The 22086-nt window shown below is 45.9% G+C and overlaps 1 protein-coding gene across 1 annotated transcript in view; it reads right to left on the reverse strand.

The window, feature by feature from the left end:
- POLR3A (polymerase (RNA) III (DNA directed) polypeptide A, 155kDa) overlaps nt 1-22086 on the reverse strand; it is a 50965-nt gene that overhangs the window by 6629 nt on the left and 22250 nt on the right. Inside the window, exons 15-28 of the mRNA XM_011974942.1 lie at nt 19962-20134; nt 17488-17599; nt 16274-16392; nt 15273-15410; nt 13299-13469; nt 10997-11110; nt 5680-5766; nt 5510-5592; nt 4789-4959; nt 2703-2796; nt 2417-2509; nt 1133-1297; nt 647-811; nt 259-390 (exon numbers count right to left, since the gene is read on the reverse strand). Coding sequence (XP_011830332.1) covers nt 259-390; nt 647-811; nt 1133-1297; nt 2417-2509; nt 2703-2796; nt 4789-4959; nt 5510-5592; nt 5680-5766; nt 10997-11110; nt 13299-13469; nt 15273-15410; nt 16274-16392; nt 17488-17599; nt 19962-20134 — 1817 coding nt within the window. The remainder of the gene's footprint in view (nt 1-258; nt 391-646; nt 812-1132; nt 1298-2416; nt 2510-2702; nt 2797-4788; nt 4960-5509; nt 5593-5679; nt 5767-10996; nt 11111-13298; nt 13470-15272; nt 15411-16273; nt 16393-17487; nt 17600-19961; nt 20135-22086) is intronic.

The raw sequence follows: 22086 nt of genomic DNA on the forward strand, positions 1-22086 counted from the left end.
GAACCAAGCTCCAGCTCTCTTCACTCCACTGACTGGGTGTGAGTTTGCCATGAGGCTGTAATTCTCATACTGGGATTTGACCAGGACACCCAGCCTGATCAGCATACTTTGGTTTTTGAGCAATGTTCACATCTTATTTTCCCTCTCTGATGGTCCTCACAGTGGCGCATTCTACATGTCTTAGAAACTCCACAGGCTTATTCTCCTGAAAGTGAGTTTCGAGACGCCCAGGCAGCCCGGGGGCCTCCTGCCACACACCTTGTAGGTCATGAGGTCGGAGAGCAGCATCACGTGCCTCCTGTCGATGCTCATGCCGTGGTTCACCATGGTGTACTGGATTTCATTGATGATGGTTGTCCGGGCAGCCTCGATGCCCAGAGTTTTCTCCACCTACAGAGAGAAAGGAATGAGCAGAAGCAGCCACTTTTGTGAGGCCACTGCAAATTCTCTCCACTTCCTCCTCTGCCCTGCAAGTTCAAAGCAAACCCTGTGCCGTTTTCCAGAAATGGATTACTGGGCAAGTTTTAGTCGTAGACCCAGGGCAAATGGGATGGTGAGAGAAGTATGCTGGGAACCAGTGGAAGGCCTGCAGATGGCACAAGGAAGACAACCTAACCCTAAGGCGACTCCGTGGGCTAAGCAGTACCTCATAGGTGTTATTGGAGGTGGTCCGGGTGCCCTTCACACCATGCGTGGCCATGACTGCCCGCAGGTTATCACCTTCCACCAGAAGCTTGTACTTCTCCTTTCCACTCTGCTCATCAATGTGTATGACAGCTCTGGACACCTCTGGAATGCCCTGCACCACCACCTGGATTCAGAGACAGAGAAGGCTGTGAGGACGGTGTGAGCCATGCCCTGGGATGATCACCTTGATCACCCCAGCTTTCAGCAGTGGTCATCTGTGTGTGACACACTAGAGCTAGTTTTAGGGATAAGGGAGGGGACTACGCCTCTTTCTAACATCAGTTTTTTGACAGAGCAGAGAGGAATCTAACAGACTAACTCCTTGGGGATATGGCCAAGAAGAAATGAAGAAATGGGACTAAGTGACAAAGCCCTTAGGTCCCAGCCCTGGGTGTCACACCACAGGGAGATGCTGGGTCTCCATGAGAAGCGACTCCTGTTTCACCTTGGGGAGATCTTCTTTCAGGAACTGCAGCACGTAGTACATGGAGCTCTTGCTGTTCTCTCTGGGGGTGACACACACCACAGCCTCACCGTGAACAGCTACGTCGCCGGGCTTCACGCGGAGCTTGGACGTACAGATGGAATATCGCACTGTCTCAGCGTTCACCTGCAACATGGCCAGGAGTAGGTGTTACTGAGAGGTTTGAGGGCTTCGATTCCAGTGTTTTTCATCCTTTATTTCATTATTGCCCCTCTAAGAGGTCCTTTTAGTCAGGTTTGTTCTAAACACCCCCCACCCGCACCATGAAATTAATACCATAGATATACTACATATCTGCTTTATGTATTATGTATATATATCTGTGCTTTACTCATAAAAATAGCTTTTTTTTTCACCCACAACAAAATATTTGCCCTTGAAAATTCATGCTCAATTCACGGCAACACATGCAGCCTCTGTGGGAAGCTCTAGGGAGGCTGAAGGTTGGAGGCCAGGCTGATTAAAAGCTTCTGTGGGGCCTCCCCTCTACCTGACATTTCCACAGTGGTTCACTTGCTACATTCCTGGATGCAACTCAGCTCTTCTGCAAAAGAGCCGCAAGGCAGGCAGCAAGAGACAGGCTAGAGAAATCCCCAAACTGGAGAGCAGGTTGCTGCATTTCAGAGTCAACTGTTATATGGGTAACATATGACCTTGGTGCGTGAGAGAACGAACTGACAGAATGTTTTAAGGGCTAGTACAGCTTTAACTACCCGAGAGAAAGAAGAGGGTGTTGGGAAGTTACTCAGTTTGCACCCCAAGTTGGTCTGTTTGTGAGAAAGGTGGATCATCTTTCAAATGTTGCCTACTACCCGTGCATTCCAGTTTAAGAAGCCAGGTTAATCTCCCCATCTAAACACATTTACGGAACTTCCTAGGCTAGCTGCCATGCTGGGCGCTAGGGACCCACAGATGAGTAAGAGAGCCAGCCCTAGGGTCCTTCCAGACACTGGGAAGAGGGGACAACAAGACCACTTATCATAACACCGTGTCACAGTGAAATGCTATTGTGGTCTGCACAAGATTTCTACTAATTTCCTGTGTGTCTTTAGATGCCTATATTTGTATCAAGGTCAGGTTTAGAAAGAGAAAATGTGAGGGGACGACAGAATCACAAAAACTAGAAACCAAACAGAAGCTTCTGCAATGCTTCCTCTGCCTTGCTTAGCTCTTGCCCTAGTTTATCAGTACCTATCTTGGGACTAACAGGATGACTTCCTCTCTACATTTAATTATGTGACTCACTTCCAGTCTCAGAAGTCTAATCCGTTCCAGGGAGAGTTTGACGAGAATAAAGCAGTCATCAGGAAGAAACACTTCTTCAATATACTCGGAAATCTGGAGTGTCAAAAGATCAGAGTGTTAATCAGCCGCTTTCCCCTTTCCTAAGAGCATGTGACTGCTTGCTTTTTTTGAAGAGCTGGAGTAGTGAGGACGCCACAGGCTGGTCAATCCATGGCAGCTGATTTTTACACTTCCTTGCAATGTTGCTGAGCTAGTTTTCTTGTCATCAATAGGGATTTCTTCTTACCTCTCCCAAGAGGGTTTTCTCAATTCTCCCTTTCACGAGGCGAGCGTAATCCGCGTCGTCATCCTTGTCTAGCTGTGCTGTGATAATTGGAGTGCTGTCGAGAGGCAAAGGAAAAATGACGCTAGCACGAGGGAGGAGCCTGTTTGAAGACCACTGCTTTGTTAAACCCAAGTGCTATTTAGAATCATAATGTTACTAGCAACCCCAGTTCACTGAATATTTACTGTCAGGTATGCTACGAAGGGCTTCATGTACATTCTCATTTAGACTTACTATTTTTGGTGGTCCCCAAGCAATCTACTCCCGAAGTGAATGAAAAGACTTTCAGAAAATTCTTCCTTAGAAAGTGAGCCCTGGTTGGGTGCGGTGGCTCATGCCTGTAATCCCAGAACTTTGGAGGCCAAGACAGGTGGATCACCTGAGGTCAGGAGTTCGAGACCAGCCTGGCCAACATGGCGAAACTCTGTCTCTACTACAAATACAAACATTAGCCAAGTCCCAGCTACACAAGAGGCTGAGGTAGGAGCATCGCTTGAACCCAGGAGGCAGAGGTTGTAGTGAGCCAAGATCGCACCACTGCACTCTAGTCTGGCAACAGAGTGAGACAGAGTGAGCTTCTGTCTCAAAAAAAAAAAAGTGATCCCTACCTGTTTTTCTTTGGTCCTAACAAGCGTAACAAGCAGTTATTTTAGTTCTGTTCCCTGTGTAAACTGACCACCCACACTTTTTTTTTTTTGAAAGGGGTCTTGCTCTGTTTCAGGCTGGAGTGTAGCGGCATAATCACAGCTCACTGCAGCCTCTATATCCTGGTAGAGGATCAATCGATCCTTCTGCCTCAGCCTCCCAAGTAGCTGGAACCACAGGTGTGCACCACCACGCCTGGCTAATTTTAAAATTTTCTGTAGGCTTGGGATCTTCCAGTGTTGCCGGGGCTGGTCTCAAACTCCTGGGCTAAAGTGATCCTTCAGCCTTGGCCGGCCCAAGAGCTGGGATTACAGGAGTGAACCACCAGGCCTGGCCTGTAAAGTGACCTTTTGCATATTACAATTTCCCTCATCCCTCTCCTCTCCCATCACCGCTTCTCCAGGAACACCTCCAACTCCTCTGATCACTGGCCATCAGCTTCTGTCCTCACTGTTCTGGACAGGATCCCCAGAATACACACCTGGGACTGACTAATCTGACCAGCCTAGAAGGGGCAGGCAGAGCTCCTAACACCCTGGTTGTCTACAGTTGTGGTTCTACAACCAAGTATGGCTATCTTTCTTTTTTTTCTTGAGACAGTCTCGCTCTCTCGCCCAGGCTGGAATGCAGTGGAGTGATCTAGGTTCAACGCAAGCTCCGCCTCCCAGGTTCACGTCATTCTCCTGCCTCAGTCTCCCGAGTAGCTGGGACTACAGGCACCAACCACCACGCCTGGCTAATTTTTTGTATTTTTAGTAGAGACGGGGTTTCACCGTGTTAGCCAGGATGGTCTCAATCTCCTGACCTCATCATCCGCCCGCCTCAGCCTCCCAAAGTGCTGGGATTACAGGCGTGAGCCACTGCGCCCAGCTGACTATCTTTCATTTAATGCTATGTATCATTATTTTGTTAAATATAGATCACAGGTAAAAATCATGACTTTTGTCATCAAAGGCACTGTAAAACATTTCTATTTCTTCTAGCCTTAGATCAACTAGAAATCCTATCACGAAATCACCAGGGGCTCACAGAATATGACCACAGGCCAAGTGGCAGACACTTCAGTCAGGCCTAGTTAGGCTGGAATAATGACATCAAAAGGATGAAATCTCCACTGACACATTGCTCCAGTTTTTCCAGTCATTTTTAACATTTTCTCTCTTCATGTTACTTGTGGCCATAAAAAAAAAACATTGCTTCTATTTTGACTGTATCCAGTTTAGACTTTTTCTTAAGTGGCTTTTTAAAAAACCAAAATAGGATGAACACAGCATGCATGCCACCCAGAGTTTGAGACACAGTCCTATGAGGATATCACACATATGCATGTGACACGAGGATCATTGTTTCTCAAGAAACAGGACAGGCATGTGTGGAACAAGAGGGAAATGAAAGCAGGCACCTGATGGCCTTGGAAGCATTGATGATCTCTTTAATCCGGGGCACGCCCAGGGTGATGTTCATGGAGGCCACACCTGCAAAGTGGAAAGTCTTCAGGGTCATCTGGGTGCCTGGCTCACCAATGCTCTGGGCACACAGAGCGCCCACTGCAGAACCTGGCTCCATCTGTGCCCTAGAAGGCAAAGGTATGGATAAGAATGCAGCATGCCAAAGAAAAGTCCAGCAAAACTGCTGGGGAGAGGCTTCTGGTTATCACCTTTCAACAGAGAATACAGATGCTATTCGGGTCGGGAAGGGTATAGTTGTGACAGAGGAAGAGCCTGGCATAGGTGCAGACAGGGGTAAGTAATGGTCAGAGAGGGGACGGCAATGCCACTCAATTCTGCATGGCTACTTGTGGTCAGCATGTAATAGATGCAGAAAATCTAAGTGGTCTGCTAACCAATGGTACTGATGGCAAACAGAGCAGTGGCATCTGCCATATTCATTAGCAGTTTCCCCATGGGGAGAAGACATTAAGAAATTTCCTTGCAATTATTTCCATATCTTGGAGCATTCAGCCTAGCAATTCATCAGACCCCCTAGAGAAAATGTGACAGAACCTGATCAAATACTGTCAGTTAACAAGTGAGCTGGTGTAGGGTTTTGTACACGTGGAGAAACAGAAGGGATACGTGAGAACTATGTGGATGACAGTCAGTCCAAGACAAAAGCATCCCTACCTCATGTACTTGTCCCTACAGGTCTCCAGAAACTTTTCTACTTGGGTGGGGGTGATGCGGTCCAGCTGGTACAGCACACGGGGCTGGAAGAATACAAGCCAAGCATACAGTTAGGGCCGGCAGCACCTGCAAACAGCTCGGGGTTCTAACATGTCTTGGAGGGATATTACCTCTGTTGTGCCATTATCATTGATGCCATATTTATCTCTGGTTTTCTTGATCTTCTCAGAGACCCCCTTAATGAATTTTTTTATTTCCTGAAAGATTACACAGCAAACATCATTTGTAAGTTTCACAGTCATTCAGATGACATAATTCATTTCATAAACCTCAGTTGCATATGACAAGTCTATCATATTTTAATGCTAGCTCCATATATAGTATAAAGGACACAATCTGGATACTGCTTCTACTACAAAGTGGTTTTCCAAAGAACACACCACACTGTCCATACCCCAGACACACACTCCGTTGGTTATGGTGTCTCTAAGGCCTTCTCCTCCAACCACTCTCATGGCACTATCTACAGAGCCCACACAGCATGTGGGAGCCTTCATTCTTGTTCTCCAATGTGCCACGAGGGCTATAAGAACACAGTTCAGGACAGGTACAACTGCAGCATTTATACTCTTCTGTAGATTAATTTTTGAGGGTTTCTTCTGAAGCTATTATGATCAGTTTAAATACCACCAACTAAAGCATAGCTTTGTTGACAGTTCATGCATTTAAAACACCCTTTGAGTTTACCTTCATTTCAAAGAAAACACTCTCCAAACCCAGCTTACCTTTTCCCCTCCGGTAACCACCTCTCCCCACAGGCCTAGGCCTATGCTCTCTTCCCACACACAATTAGAAGTCTGTAAGGATTCCTGGAAACCACTGTCAAAGCCAGATGTGAAGCATCGGTATATGCTGCGATTCCCACTGTATTTAAGAATAGCACTCTCAGCCCCGGGAGGATGACCAAGTAGAGCAAGAAGGTGAAAAACACACAGGTGGAAGATCAGAGCAGGGCTAGAGACTACAGCCCTGACTCCGGTTTTCTGGTGACCACTCAAATGGGTAAAACTATCTGTTTTAGGATTCACAGTGTGTCTGTGAAAGAGACCCAGCCCACCACCACTCCTAAAGCCAGGATCAGCCAGCACCTTCCCCTGGGGAGCGCTCACAGGGAAGGAGCACTTACAGAGGAGCAGTTAACATCCTGCTCACAGTGGGTCAATCATCAAGGGCTACTCTGGGGTAGTAGAATGGCTCTTAAAGCACTTCTCAGGGTGAGCTGATGGCACCTACCGTGCAGTAGCAACTGTCCTCCAGAGGCCATTATCCTGCCATCCTGGGAGCCGGCATCGGCTGCTCTGGTGTGGCCCAGGGACAGGACAGTCTCTGAGAATATGGGGAAGAGGAGATAGACTGCCCCTCCTTTGTAGCAGCAAGGAAATCACAGTGGCAGTAAGCTTAAGTGGCACTCTGGCCAAATGCAGGCATCCAGCTGCTCTGTGTGGGTGGATGAGTACAGACACCCACACACGGAGGACAAGCAGGGTGAGGGCAGACTGCATTACGTGGTGGCTAAGAAGCCTCGTGAGGTTGTTTCTTGATTCTGGGGTAGGCTGAGGGTCCCCCAGAGAGAAGGCCAGCATGCCTTGCCCAAAGTCCACTCAGCCTATTGTGTGGCTGAAAATGCCTAAGCCTGAACCAGAAGCCCATTTTCGCAAAAATAAAATCCTGTAAGGTACCCACAGACAGCTTAAGACTTCCTAGCCCCATTTTGTCCTAACCTTGCAAAAAGAAATCTCATTAGCCTCCTAACTAGCCATTTCTAGTGACTACCCTTTCTACAAGCAAAACGCTAGAACTTTATGTTCTTGTTTAAATAGCCTTAGCATCTGTGTCCACGTGGTCTTATGCCTTTCCCAGCCAGCTGCTGCCCAACTTGGCAAGACCTCCCTGTGAGGTGGCATGGCTTTAGTCCCACCACCCTAGAGCAGGGGGCACTGAAGGGCTGAATGAGGTCAGTGCTTGGCCAAGGCAACCAACCTCTCCATGAAGTCAGATGCTTTCTTCAAAGTCTTTTCTCTGAACAGGGGTTTCTTCAATGTAATCTTTGCCTACTGGGAAATTCCGTCTGTCTCCCAGGAGCCCAGGCAGCCAAGGGGCTACCTCGGGGGTCCATCACATCCTGGCCGTCAGTTCCCATGAATACTGCTTTCTCATGACTGCCTGTGTTGGCCAACTCTCTTTCTTCCCACTGAGAAAGTGCAGAGACCCACGGAGGGTGACCCCGCAGCCCAATCATTGTTCTACATAGAAAGGGCTTTTTATTTAAGAAGTTTTACCAGCTGGGTGTGGTGGCTCATGTCTGTAATCCCAGCACTTTGGGAGGCTGAGGCAGGTGGATCACCTGAGGTCAGGAGTTCGAGACCAGCCTGGCCAACATGGTGAAACCCCGTCTCTACTAAAAATAAAAAAATTAGCCTGGCATGATGGCATGTTCCTGTAGTCCCAGCTATTTGGGAGGCTGAGACAGGAGAATCACTTGAACTCAGGAGGCAGAGGTTACAGTGAGCCGAGATCGTGCCACTGCACCCTAGCCTGGGTGACAGAGTGAGACTCTGTCTCAGAAAGAAAAAAAAAAAGAAAAGAACTTTTAGTAATTCACAAGAACTTTAGAGTTCTCAAGAAACTCTTTTTAAAGAGAAACTCTCCAGAGTCCTTGTTATTAATGATGAGTCTGACACCATGTTTTCAGATACAGTCACCTTTTGCAAACCAGAGATGAAAAATAAAGCTGGAGACGGCAGTGGGACAACCTCTCCTGGCACGGCTCTAACAGAACGTTCAAAGGCATTTGCACTTGCTGCCACTGAATTTTTCCTCTGTATATTCAGTATAAGAGGGGGCTTTGCCTGGCAGTGGCTGGGTCCTTTTGAGAAAGGTCCCGAAAGCCCTCTTGGCCCAGATGTTGCTGTTTGATCACCAGTTGTTAAAAGCTGCCTTACCTGTTGGCACAGGAAAAACAGAAGCAGAACTTAAGGCCAAGCCTTAGACCCAGAAGGTTTTCATCTGCAAGGGACTGTGCACACATATGGAGTAAAAATAACACACCTAAAACAATCTGCTGGCTTAGGCACTGGGAATGACATAGCTCAGCTTTCACCCCAATGGACATGCTTCCCATGGGTTTGCTGAATGACTTTCCCTACACAAAGGTTCTAGAAATCAGGTTTAAAAATAAAAAAAAGAGGCCAGGCGTGGTGGCTCACACCTGTAATCCCAGCACTTGGGGAGGCCGAGGCGGGCGGATCACGAGATCAGGAGATCGAGACCATCCTGGCTAACATGGCGAAGCCCCGTCTCTACTAAAAAAAAAATACAAAAAATTAGCTGGGCGTGGTGGCGGGCGCCTGTAGTCCCAGCTACTCAGGAGGATGAGGCAGGAGAATGGCGTGAACCCAAGAGGTGGGGCTTGAGTGAGCCGAGACCACGCCACTGCACTCTAGCCTGGATAACAGAACAAGACTCTGTCTCAAAAATAAATAAAAAAAAAAAAAAAAGAAAACAGCTCACTTTTTGGAAATGAAAGGTGAAACAGTCTGCTAAAAATTCACACTGAATCAACCCATGCATACTAGAGGGAACAAACTCACAACATGGCTACTGGCAGGCAATTCATCACATGATTAACCAGAAGTTAGCATCTCATGCTCCACAGCAAGCCTATGAGCACGGGCATCTGCCTCTGGCAGGGACCAGGGCTCAATGCCACTCAGGAGTGCCTCTGTCACCTCAGCTCTGATACGGGCTAGGGCTGGAGAACATTTCACGGGCTCAGACACATCTGTTCTGGCCAGTGGATTTTGGACCCTCTCGGCAAATCTGAGCTCATCAGATTGTGAGCTGCCGGTGGCAAGGACATGTTTAGTCATCCTTGCATCCCCAGGATCTGTGGACTGTGTGACATATGGAGAGGGCTAAACCAGTGCTCACTGAATAAACAAATGCTGCCGGGTAGGAGGTCACCTGTTAAAGCTTTTCAAGGGCAAGAAAGGAACCAGTCCAAAGCAAAGCAGTGTTTGCCAGAACCGGGACAGAAACCTGCTCTCTCTGGCTGGCAAATGCTGGGGTGCTGCTGGAGCGGGCCCTTTCTGTTGGCGTTCACAGCATGCTAAGCACGTTACCTCGTTATAGCTCTCATAACCTGTCTCAGTTAAGGTCTTCGAGGACAAACAGATAAATACGTAAACATAAGCGTGAAGAAAAACCAAATTACAACTCTAATTTGTTAGTTTAAAAAAAGGAATAGAAAGCCTTTGGAGGAGAAAAACAGACAAAGGCACCCAACCTTGCCACACTCTTGATTTTAAAATCTGGAAAAGTCTCTTTTTCACCTTTCATACCTTGACACATGAACACAAGAAGCGAGGAGCTTTCTTAACACAAATATTTAACCTTCACTTGCTGTTTTTATTTTTGATCTACTGAAAGAGATACATTCTTCTTTGGCCTGCTGATCTTGTGCTACATTTGAATTACCAATTAGTACACAAAGGAAACCATTTACTGATTTCTGTATCCCTTTGCTTTTGATCCTAACCATGATTATAAACATGAAGGAGCTGCCTGAGCAGGTCAGAACCATTAAAAAAACAAAAAACAAACCAACCAAAAAACCTTGAGAGGGTATCAAGGTAACAGCTCCCTGGAAGAATAGAAAAGGCTGATTCAATGGAGTTTTGATCCATAAAACGGCAAAAGAAAGAGCAGTTTAAACAGTGTCAAAACAAGACTACTACTACTAATAATTATTGGGATTCAGAATGATTGATGGAAGAGTTGGCTCACAGGATTGAGTGGGTAGTAGGCTGGTGTTGGGACAGGGCTTAAACAAAATCAGCATTTTTCTTCTAAAAGGGGAAAAGAACATTTTTCTTCTAATAGGGAAATGGCTTGACTGAAAGACATAAACTAAGAAAGTCAAGAGATAAATTCTGCATGTTGGCTGGTGAGATTTTGCCTTGGCCATTTTTGAATGACTGCCCGTCATTTTTTTTTTTTTTTTTTTGAGATGGACTCTCGCTCTGTTGCCCAGGCTGGAGTGCAGTGGTGCCATCCCGGTGTACTGCAACCTCCACCTCCCAGGTTCAAGTGATTCTCCTGCCTCGGCCTCCCAAGCTGGGATTACAGGTGCCCGCCACCACGCCCGGTAATTTTTGTATTTTTAGTAGAGACAGGGTCTCACCGTGTTGGCCAATCTGGTTTCCAACTGCTGACCTCAAGTGATCCACCAGACTCGGCCTCCAAAAGTGCTGGGATTACAGGCGTGAGCCACCACGCCTGGCCCATTCTTGACCTTTTTAACAAAGGAACAACCCTACCTTAAAAAACAAAAACCCAGCTTATAAAATCCACTTGACAGTCCTGGGCAAACAGAGTTCTTTACAACAGCCAGGCGGGGTGCAGTGGCCAGCACCTGGCAGAGCTTACCTGCAGGAAACTGTCCTGGCAGCAAAGGAACTCACTCTTCTTCATGATGGACTCTGTGGTCAGGATCAGCTCGTTTTTGCTGAGAGCAGGCTCACTCGGACACGGGAAGACTGCCTCAAGTATTAAAAGAAAATTATATTATGTATAGTGGCCACAGAGAGGGGGCAGGAATAGATGAGAGAACTTACAAGGGATAAAATGACCTTACCCGAGGTGAGCTTTTAGCAACCTGTGATTTTTCTTTCAAAACAAATTGTGGACTGTACCTTTCATGTGAAGATGAAAACTGGGTAAATGGAGACTCCATCCTACGCAAAAATTTCTGGGCTATTCAGCAGGTGTTGTCCCATCACTTCCCAGCCTTCGCCACCTCCCCGCCCCCCACTAGATTTACATTAAAAATATAAACTGTTATTTAAAAAACTCAAACATTTCAAGAGTGAAAATACTCTCCTACTTCTCAAGCTCATAAATTTCTTTTTTTTTTTTTGAGATGGAGTCTTGCTGGATCGCCAAGGCTGGAGTGCAGTGGCGCCATCTCGGCTCACTGCAACCTCCGCCTCCCAGGTTCAAGTGATTCTCCTGCCTCAGCCTCCCGAGTAGCTGGGACTACAGGCATGCACCACCATGCCCGATTAATTTTTTTGTATTTCTAGTAGAGGCGGGGTTTCACCATCTTGGCCAGGATGGTTTCGAACTCCTGACCTCAAGTGATCTGCTCGCCTCGGCCTCCCAAAGAACTAGGATTGTAAGTGTGAGCCCTGACAGAATTTCCTCTTTTTTTTCCTCTCTTCTGCTTTGTCCAAGTAGACTCAATGTTTTAATGGCTGCGTTATTATTCTTTCGTATAGACAGACCATCATTTGAAGTATCCTCTACTGATGGTTTGCCTTTACTGTAAGCAGCCTGGAAAAAACATTCTGGGCATAGTTAGACGATTTCTAGAGGACAAAAGGAGTTTCTGTAAGGGAAACTATTGGGTCAAAAGGGACACATATTTAAAACTCAGACTGATACTGTCCAACTACTCTCCAAAAAGGTTGTTCCAAGTTATATTCTCAAAGTATGTGAAGTGTGCCTGCTTTCAATGCCCATGACTTACAAAACTGGTCTCTAGTGCGCTCTACTTGACACAGAGAGAAACCGAACAAAGTCCTCTTCTGTTGTCATTTGATTACTACCAACACTAGACTTTCAACTGAAAACAACTTTTTTTTGGCCTTTTTTTTTTTTTTTTAAGACAGGGTCTTGCTCTGTCACCCAGGCTGGAATATAGTGGTGAGATCAGCTCACTGTGGCCTCAAACTCCTGGGCTTAAGGATTCACCTGCCCTAGCCTCCTGAGTAGCTGGAACTTCAGGTGCATGCCATCATCCTTGGCAAATTCTTTTTTTGTTTTTTGAGACGCAGTCTCACTCTTTCGCCAGGCTGGAGTGCAGTGGTGCGATCTTGGTTCATTGCAACCTCCAACTCCCTGGTTCAAGTGATTCTCTTGCCTCAGCCTCCCGAGTAGCTGGGATTACAGGCACGTACCACCACACCCAGCTAATTTTTGTATCTTTAATAGAGATGGGGTTTCACCATGTTGGCAGGATGGTCTCCATCTCTTGATCTTGTGATCCACCCAATCTCTGGCTAATTCTTTTTTTTTTTTTTTTTTGAGACAGAGTCTCTCTCAGTCGCCCAGGCTGGAGTGCCGCGGCTCGATCTCGGCTCACTGCAAGCTCTGCCTCCTGGGTTCACGCCATTCTCCTGCCTCAGCCTCCTGAGTAGCTGGGACTACAGGCGTCCGCCACCACACCCAGCTAATTTTTAAAATTTTTTATAGAGATGGTAGTCACACTGTGTTGACTAGACTGGTCTTAAACTCATGGCCTCAAGTGATCCTCCTGCGCTGGCCTCCCAAATTGCAAGGATTCTAGGTGTAAGCCACTGCGCCTGGCCTTTTTCCTTTAAATATTGGAAATTAAAAAAAAAAAAAAATTGTTTTTTTCTTTTTTTTTATAGAGATGGGATCTCACTTTGCTGCCCAGGCTGCTCTTAAACTCATGGCCTCAAGTGATCCTCCTGCCTTGGCCTCCCAAAGTGCTGTGATCACAGGCATAAGCCATTGTGCCTGGCCCTTCCCTTTTAATACTGGAAAATTATGCAGAGTAACACAAAGAAAAAAGATACTAATCCAGTGCTTGGGATTATAAATACTGAAGTATTTATTAACTGCAAGTGATAGTCCAAACAGTACTTCCATCCTAAAGAAACATCCTTAAAAACACTCTAACCCCAGATATAATGCTAAATCTTACTTTGATGTTGTCTAGAACCCTTTTAAACTCCAAAGGTTCATCTTTTCCCTCCATAGCTGCAGGATCTAAGCCATCTCCTCCGTAAATGAACTGGATAATATCGCCAGTAGAGCTTCGGACTGTCAGATCATACTGGGAGCAAAGATCTTCAAGAGATTTGACAAGCCTTCGCTAAAGGAAAAGGAGGAAAAAGCTCAGCTGCTTTGGGAAGACTAGTCACATGTGGAGAGGATAAGATTTGCAACTCAGGAGTCTCAAGGTTACAAGCACTTTAATCACATAAAAATATTGTATTAGAAATCACTTAAAAACAGATCTCTCCCCCCAAGAACAAGAGCAAGAATGCCTTACTAGCCTGTGCAGTGGGATTTGGAATATGCTCCAACTTCCAGCATTTTAGTGTATTTTAGAACACATGCAACTTAAGCCCCATCACCCACAAAGGACTCTGCAAACACTGTTTTCCTAGGCTGTTTTGCCTTCCTTCTCTTTCTCCCTAAGGTATAAATTAATGCAATAGCTTTGCATTTCTAAACACAACTTAAGCCAGGACCCCTGCAGACTTCAATATGAATTACAAAGGATCAGGTGCAGGCCCTCTTCTGGGACAGAGGGGGAAGAAGAGAGAACAGGAACAGTATTGTGTTAGAACCAGCAGGCAGCAATGGCTTCTCAAATCTGCTTAGGGAGAACCGTCCACCAGCTGAACACTCCAGCCAGCAATGGTATGGTGGCTCAGTGAATTAAAGAGAAAGGAATCTTCCTCTAGGCAACTTCAAAACAAAAATCCCTTATGCCAGAACTAATTTGGTTTACGTTAACACACTGCTCTGGCAAAGTCATACTCTCTAATTCAAAAAGTAAAGACAAAAAAATTAAGTCAAAACACACATTATGGCAAGAGTGGTAAAAGTATTTCACAGTCTGTTGAGTTTCTGACAAAAGCAGCATGCTCCAACACTGAAGGGCAATTTCCCTTCGAAAGATGATTAATTGTATTCCGTGAATGACACACAAAAAAAGATGATTAAAAGTATCAGACGATGATACACGAGGTACAGGAGAGATGATGGAAATAGGCATCTACTGATTTGGAAATAGGTGTCCACTGTCACACTAATCACAGTGTTTGTTCTGGCCCACTCATTCACATCTCTGGTTTATCTACCCTGGTTTTCCCGCTTGCAAAGGGCCATGCTTCCACAATAGCGAGAGAGAAGATACAAAGCTACAGCAAGTTCATGGCCCAGCAACTTGCAGCGTTGACTTTATCTGGTGTTTTAAGTAGTCAAAAACATTACTTAAAAAAATGAACAAATTGTTGAGTAGGGAGTACAGGGACTGAAAAGTCATCTTTTGCCTGTGGTCTTATGGAAGAACATAAGAAGACGTATTTTTCACTCCTTGGTCATTAGGGGTACTTTTGTGGCAAAGTTTGAGAAGCCTAAATGCTGAGAAGCCTCTAGTTTAGCCCTGTGCCCCAGAGTCTATTATCTCAGAGCTATACACTCTCTGGGGAAATGCTTTCCTTCTAAGCATAGAAGCCCTGCAGCAAGCACTGGAATAGGTCATTAGAGTTAATTAGAATGATATTAATAATGAGTTACATAAATAGTTGCAAAGAGAGAGGCAGAGGCCTCGCAATAACCCTCATTGTCACGTGTTAGTGAAGCAAGGCTCAGTGAGGTTGAATGACATATCCCACAATGTACTTCCAGTCACGTTCTCCTCTAACAGCGCTTTGCTATGCGTGGCTCTGGCCTGGTCTTGATCATCATAAGATGATTTGGAACACACTACATTTTTTTGGTTGTTCATTTCCAGGGCATCTACCTTTCTAATTTTTTCCTTTTAAATTTAACCCAAGACTATATACCTTACAGCTCATGTGCAAAACATGCAAACACTCAATAGTCAAAACCCACAGAGCCCTGTCCTGCTCTGTTGCTAATGGCCTACATTTCTTCAGGTTACCTGCATGTATCCTGTTTCGGCTGTCTTTACAGCCGTGTCGACTAGACCTTCCCGGCCGGCCATTGTGTGGAAGAAAAACTCAGTTGGTGTCAAACCAGAATAAAAGCTATTAGCCACAAAGCCTTTGGCAGCTGGGAGCTAAAGAGAGGTAGAAAAAAGAAAAATCAAACAAAAGAAGTTCAAGGCCCACGATTCTGAAATCCACTCAAATCAGAAAATGCCCCACCTTGAGACTATAAATACCTGGCCAGTATATTCTCACGAAATGGCAGGCTTTCTATGCCCTTTCCTGACGGAGAAATACTTTATACCAGGGACAAGGAGAATGAGGGCCCAGCCCGGGCTGGTGCTGGTGCCAGTGGCAGGCAAGTGGCACAGGAGAGGGAAACCTAAGATCCGGCTGCTCTCCTTAAAGTAGGCAAGCAGTCAAGGACCTCAGAGGACACCCTGTGGATGGAGGCTGCCTGCCCGTTCCCTGGGAAATGACACCTTCAACACATCCTTCCTGTGGGCCAGACCTGCCCGCCTCCAAAACATAACCGTGCATTGTTAATATCTACAGGGTTTCATTATGGGCACTGAAAATATTCTAAAAGTAGATTATAGTGATGGCTGCACAGCTCTGTGAATATATTAACAATCACTGAACTGTATGCCTTACATGGGTAAATTACATATGAAGTGTAATTGTAATAATTACATATGAATTTTATATATATGTATTTATTTGTAGAGATGGGGTCTTGCTATGTTGGCCAGACGAACTCCTGGCCTCAAGCAATCCTCTCGCCTTGGCCTCCCAAAGTGCTAGGATTTCAGGCATGAGATACTGTGCCTGGCCAGAAGTGTATCTTAATAAAATGGCAAAAAAAAAAAAAATATATATATAAAACTCCACATGAAATTGGCCAATAGTCTTTGATCTGAATAGGTCTGTGTTCCTTGGAGGGAAGTGTACATGAAGAGGTCTTCATAGTTCTACCTGATCTGCTACCGCTTACCTTTGAGTGTTTTTCAAAGTGAGGCAAGGACCTGTTTTCAAAGCCGTCTGGCACTCGAGAGCCACTGATGGCCTGCTGTCCCACACAGGCAATCATCTGTGATATGTTAATGAAGGAACCTGGGGACATGGGCCAGAAATGTAACATTCATTTACCAAAATGACACTAATTGAAGTGCATGCAGAACGGAAGGGTAAAACAGGAATAGGCCCTTATGCTCAACAAGGTCATGGTCCTGGAACAGTAGAAGACAGAAATACAATCAAGACAACAAGGAGCTGTCAGGAACCCAAGAAAGGCGGAATGAGGGCGAGAGGAGCCAGGAGCATATGTGGGTTGGAGGAAAGGCTGGGGAAGTCACAGGCGAGTCTTCAAGGACGCTTCAGCAAGCCCAGGTTGGACTCCTGGAGGACATTATGATTTGGACATAAAAGGAGAGGGGGAGGAATTCCAAAGTGGGTGGGAAAGTGGGAAGCAAAGACAGAGAAATGGGAAAGTGTGGGCTATGTCCTGAGGGCAGGAAGCAGGAGAGCAATGGGGTGAAAGGCAGCAAAGTTAAAGAGACCGGACTTTCTCCTGTTAAAAAAAAAAAGTGTACAGAAATAGAAGCACAGAGGTGTTGAACTGAATGTATTATCATAAAACCAAATGCTTTGAGGGCCTCTCAGTATCTACAAAATTAAAGAATTCTGCCACATCATTAAGTACATTAAAAAATCCCTGGCTTGCTTTCTTCTTCAACCTGCCTGACTTGCCGGGCTCAAGTGATCCTCCCACCTTAGCCTCCTGAGTAGCTGGGATGACAGGCACAAGTCACCATGCCCAGCTAATTTTTTTTTTGTATTTTTTTATAGAGACGCGGTTTCAGCATATTGCCCAGGCTGATCTCGAACTCCTGGGCTCAAGCAATCCATGGGCCTCGGCCTCCCAAAGTGCTGGGATTATAGGCATGAACCACTGCATGTGGCCTCATCTTTTTTAAAAGACCACGTTTGCTCAAAGCACCCTCAAACTCAGAATCCACACACGTTACCAACAAGTTCCTCCAAAGCAGTTAAATTTCCCAAAATGCAAAAAATTAAGTCTCCCTGATTTAAAAAGATCCCCTTAAATAAATGAAATGCCTGTTTGGAGTTGTGACTATCACATTTTCTGGAGCCAAACAGCCTGTACGGAGAACACACTGCCAGCAGGTGAGAGAGGGGCACACACACCTTTGGAGCCACACAGAGCCATGGTGAGGGGGCTGTTGCTCTTGTCCAGCTCCCGGAGGCAAGCGCTGCCGGCGTGGTCACGGATCACAGACAGCTCCTTCAGGATCAGTGCCTAGTGGGAGAAAAGGAGATCCTTGGTGGGTTGTCCTCATTGCCTCTGTGGATTACAAATGTTCAATCTAACATTTAAAGAAATTTGAAAATACTGAGGCAAGATGCCCGATTTCCGATCAATAAATGTTTCAGAACCTTAGAGGAGGAAAATGCTCTGGCTATATGAACATGTGCATCTTCTACAAGGTTCTAAAATCGGTGCAGAAGGCAAAAAGTTTTTCTTTTTTTTGTTTTTGTTAGAGACAGGATCTTACTCTGTTGCTGAGGCTGGTGTACAATGGCATAATCACAGCTCACTGCAGCCTCAAACTCCCAGGCTCAAGAGATCTTCCTGACCCAGACCCCTGAGTAGCTAGAACTACAGGTATATGTCCCTACCAGGCCTGGCTAATTTTTAGATTTTTTTTTGTAGAGATGGGGTCTTGCTATGCTGCCCAGGTTCGTCTTGAACTCCTGGCCTCAAGGGATCTTCCTGCCTTGATTATAGGCATAAGCCACCAAGCCTGGCCTAAAATTGACAGTAATAAAAACTTGAAAACTCCTTTAAATGGCCCATAAGGTAGAATGTATGGCTTTGTGTATGCTATCCAACAAAATATCTGTATATAAATAGCTGTGTGGACACACACATGCACCCCATACGAATGTATAAGATAATATGTGGTATGTAAGAGAGAATTGCTTGCACTGTTTGTAAATTTGTCTTTCTACTTATTCTTGCCAGGCACACATCTGAATGTCCACAAGCTAGGCATGTGATGAGGTGACTTCACAAGAATATTCCGGCCCATGAGCTCATCCACACAGTTACTCCTCAACTTACAAACTAGGATGCTGAATCAGTTAGGAGTCTGGTTCCAGGAAAAATTGCTGCTGCTGAGGCCTCAAGTAATTTTCTAGGAGGTACCAGTGAGGGATATCCTTTTCTCTCTCTTTAAGACTCAGCGAAAGTAAGATTAAGAATGAGCTAATGGTAAATACCTCACACGATTCTGGTTTCTCCCTGCTTTAGAAAATGTATTTCACCAGAAAACTTCCCAATGCTTAAAGAGCCTTTCTTCCACACTCAGGTGAGTCAAAGCTCAGTGCCACAGGTTATCAGTGAGGCAGAAGATGGCCAGGTGAAAGCCTGGTGCACTCAGACTGCTGACCTGGGTTGTCCAGGGAGTTTCAGGTTCTCACAGGCTGGTGGTGATTCTGATTCCGACCCCTGCTGGTTGAGATCTTAGCTAAAATAGTTTCAAATGAGGGGCAGCAGACTGGGGATGTGACTATTAGACATGAATTCTCCCTCTTCTGCATCCAAGTCTCTTTCAAAGACCATACATTCAAAGAGCTGTGGTGAGGCTGGGTGCAGTGGCTCATGTCTGTAATTCCAGCACTTTGGGAGGCCGAGGTGGGTGGATCACCTGAGGTCAGGAGTTCGAGACCAGGCCAACATGACAAAACCCCGGCCCTACTAAAAATACAAAAAAAATTTAGCTGAGCGTGGTGGTGGGTGCCTGTAATTCCAGCTACTCAGGATGTTGAGGCAGGGATAATTGCTTGCACCCAGGAGGTAGAGGTTGCAGTGAGCTGAGATTGAACCACTGCACTCCACCGGGGTGACAGAGTGAGACTCCATCTTAAAACAAAACAACAACAAGAAAAAAACTGGCTGGGCATGGTGTCTCACACCTGTAATCCCAGTACTTTGGGAGGCTGAGGCGGGTGGATCACTTGAGGTCAGGAGTTCGAGAACAGCCTGGCCAACATGATGAAACCCCATCTCTACTAAAAATACAAAAATTAGCTGGTCGTGGTGGCATGTGCCTGTAATCCCAGCTACTCGGGAGGGTGAGGCAGGAGAATCACTTGAACCGGGGAGTCAGCCGTTGCAGTGAGCCAAGATCATACTGGAGTGCTTCATAAAACTATGAAGAACGAGACTCAGTCTCAAACAAAAACAAAAACAAAAACAAACCAAACCCCCAAAAACCAAAGAGCTGTGGTGTCAGTTTCTACTTGAAGGATGCTGAAAATAGAAAAGGCAGGAGCACTCAAGTACCAGTTAGAGAAGGGACCTGAGTGTGCCACCAGAACAAGAGCAACCCCGTGTGGCTGAATGAACAGATAGCCATGTTTTCACCACCTGTATGTGAAAGCTAGGAGGGACATGAGGATCTGATGAAAGGCCCTACCCTCAGGAAACAAATGAGGATACACACAGTGAGCCCAGGGCCCCAACAGGACAGACGCCACTACCTTGACTTGCCCACTCCTTTGCTACCTCTCTTCAGGGCTCAGCCCAACCCCAGAGGGCACCACCTTAGCCACTGCGCACAGAAAGGGGCGACCCTGAACCAAAGGGCCGGGCTCACCTCCAGGGTCTCCTCAGCAGTGCAGCCAGGCTGCTGCTGCAGCTTGCCCGTGTTCAGGGCTTCGATGTACTCATCACATTTCTTGTAGCCGGCATTCAGCAACTCATACTTGGCCTTTAGCAGTCCTTGGCCAGGTGTGACATCACCGATCCCAATTGAGAAACCACGGTTAGCTGTAGAGTTGGTAGAGCAGGAAGAAAGGGCCATAAATGAGACTCTGTAAACCTACTAAATATAGTTTATGCCTGCTAGATACAGCTTGTACTATATATAAACTATATACAGTTTAAAGTATAAAAAAGTTTATATCTTCACAGAATTCATCACAATTCAATTAAATAATGGTTTTCTTTCTCAGTCATTAGGGAGTTACACAAATGACTAAGACTCAACTGACTTCTCTCCGAGACCTTACGAACCGGTGGGGAAACACAATACTGTATCCAACTATTATCCAAAGCAGAGTGACATTAAACACTAAAGTGTGGCCTGAGGGCTGGGTGCAGGGGCTCAGGCCTGTAATCCTAGCACTTTCGAGGGCTGAGGCAGGAGGCTCACTTGAGCCCAGATGTTTGCGATCAGCCTCATCTCTACAAAAACCTTAAAAAATTAGCTGGGCATGGTGGCACATGCCAGTAGTCCCAGCTACTTGGGAGGTGGAGGTTGCAATGAGCCATAATCACATCACTGCGCTCCAGCCTGGGCAACAGAGCAAGACCCTGAGTCACACACATACACACACACACACACACACACAAAGTATTCTACACCTTTGATGGAACTAGGTGCCACCATCGATCCTAGCCACAGTATACTGTATGTAGAAATAAAGTGAGTGAATGATGGCTTCTGGCTTAGCAGGATAGGAAGGTATGACCAACAAGTACCTGTAGACGAGAGGATTAACAGGCCTGGAAAGGCTCAGAAATGAGATCATTAGGTTCTGCAAATGCTGGAGATGATGAATGTGCTGGGAACAAGGAAACCTAGTGGAAAGTCTGTATAAGGAAGGCTCCAGGCCCTTAGTCCTGTAGGAGATGGGAGTTCACTCCCAGTGAAATGGAATCAGAGAGGCTCTGGGTCTGGAGATACCAGGCAGATGAAATAACTGTAAACAAGAGCACTGACAGAAAGTCGGTATATTCCATGCTGGAGAACCCTAAGCCTGATTCCCTGTCAGCTCCCGGAATCCCAGTAGCCAGGTCTCTGCCCTAAGTTAGGAGATGGAGACTGCAAAAGACATCTCTGGGAAATCAAGGTTCCCTAGAGAAAAGTGTTATGAATAAGGATATTTGGTAGCCCCTCAATAAAAGATTTTTTTCCTCAACAAAAAAACTGAGGACCATCAACCAGTCAGCTCCATTTCCAATCAGTGTTTCAGTCCTTACTCCTGAAGGACCACCAGATATTTGAGGAAAGATTTTAACATGGAAGACAAAAGACACAAATGCTCAGGAAAAGGAAACTAAAAGGACACAGAAAATTCAGGAAGCAAATATAATAAAACTATGATTATTATCTCAGTGTGATCAGAGAAGATACATTCAGGGATCAAAACAAGAAAGCTTTAAAAACAAAACAGGCCGGGCGCAGCGGCTCATGCCTGTAATCCTAGCACTCTGGGAGGCTGAGGTGGGTGGATTACTTGAGGTCAGGAGTTCGAGACCAGCCTGGCCAACACGGTGAAACCCCGTCTCCACTAAAAACACAAAAATTAGCCGGGTATGGTGGCAGGCACCTGTAGTCCCAGGTACTCGGGAGGCTGAGGCAGGAGAATCACTTGAACCCGAGAGGCGGAGGTTGCAGTGAGCCGAGATCGCGTCACGGCACTCCAGCCTGGTGACCGAGCAAGACTCCGTCTCAAAAAAAAAAAAGAAACAAAACAAAACACTGCCTGTGAAGAGGAATACTGAAAAATAATATTGGAAATTAAATACATAATAGTGATAAAATTTTAAAAATCAATGGAAGTTTTAAAAGATAAAGTGAATCTAGAATAAAGAAATGGCAAACAGAAGATAATTAGATGGCCAGGCGCGGTGGCTCACGCCTGTAATCCCAGCACTTTGGGAGGCCGAGGTGGGCGGATCACAAGGTCAGGAGATCGAGACCACGGTGAAACCCC

The sequence above is a fragment of the Mandrillus leucophaeus genome, unplaced genomic scaffold, assembly GCF_000951045.1.
Source record: "Mandrillus leucophaeus isolate KB7577 unplaced genomic scaffold, Mleu.le_1.0 Scaffold15, whole genome shotgun sequence".
NCBI classification, from domain to species: Eukaryota; Metazoa; Chordata; class Mammalia; order Primates; family Cercopithecidae; genus Mandrillus; species Mandrillus leucophaeus.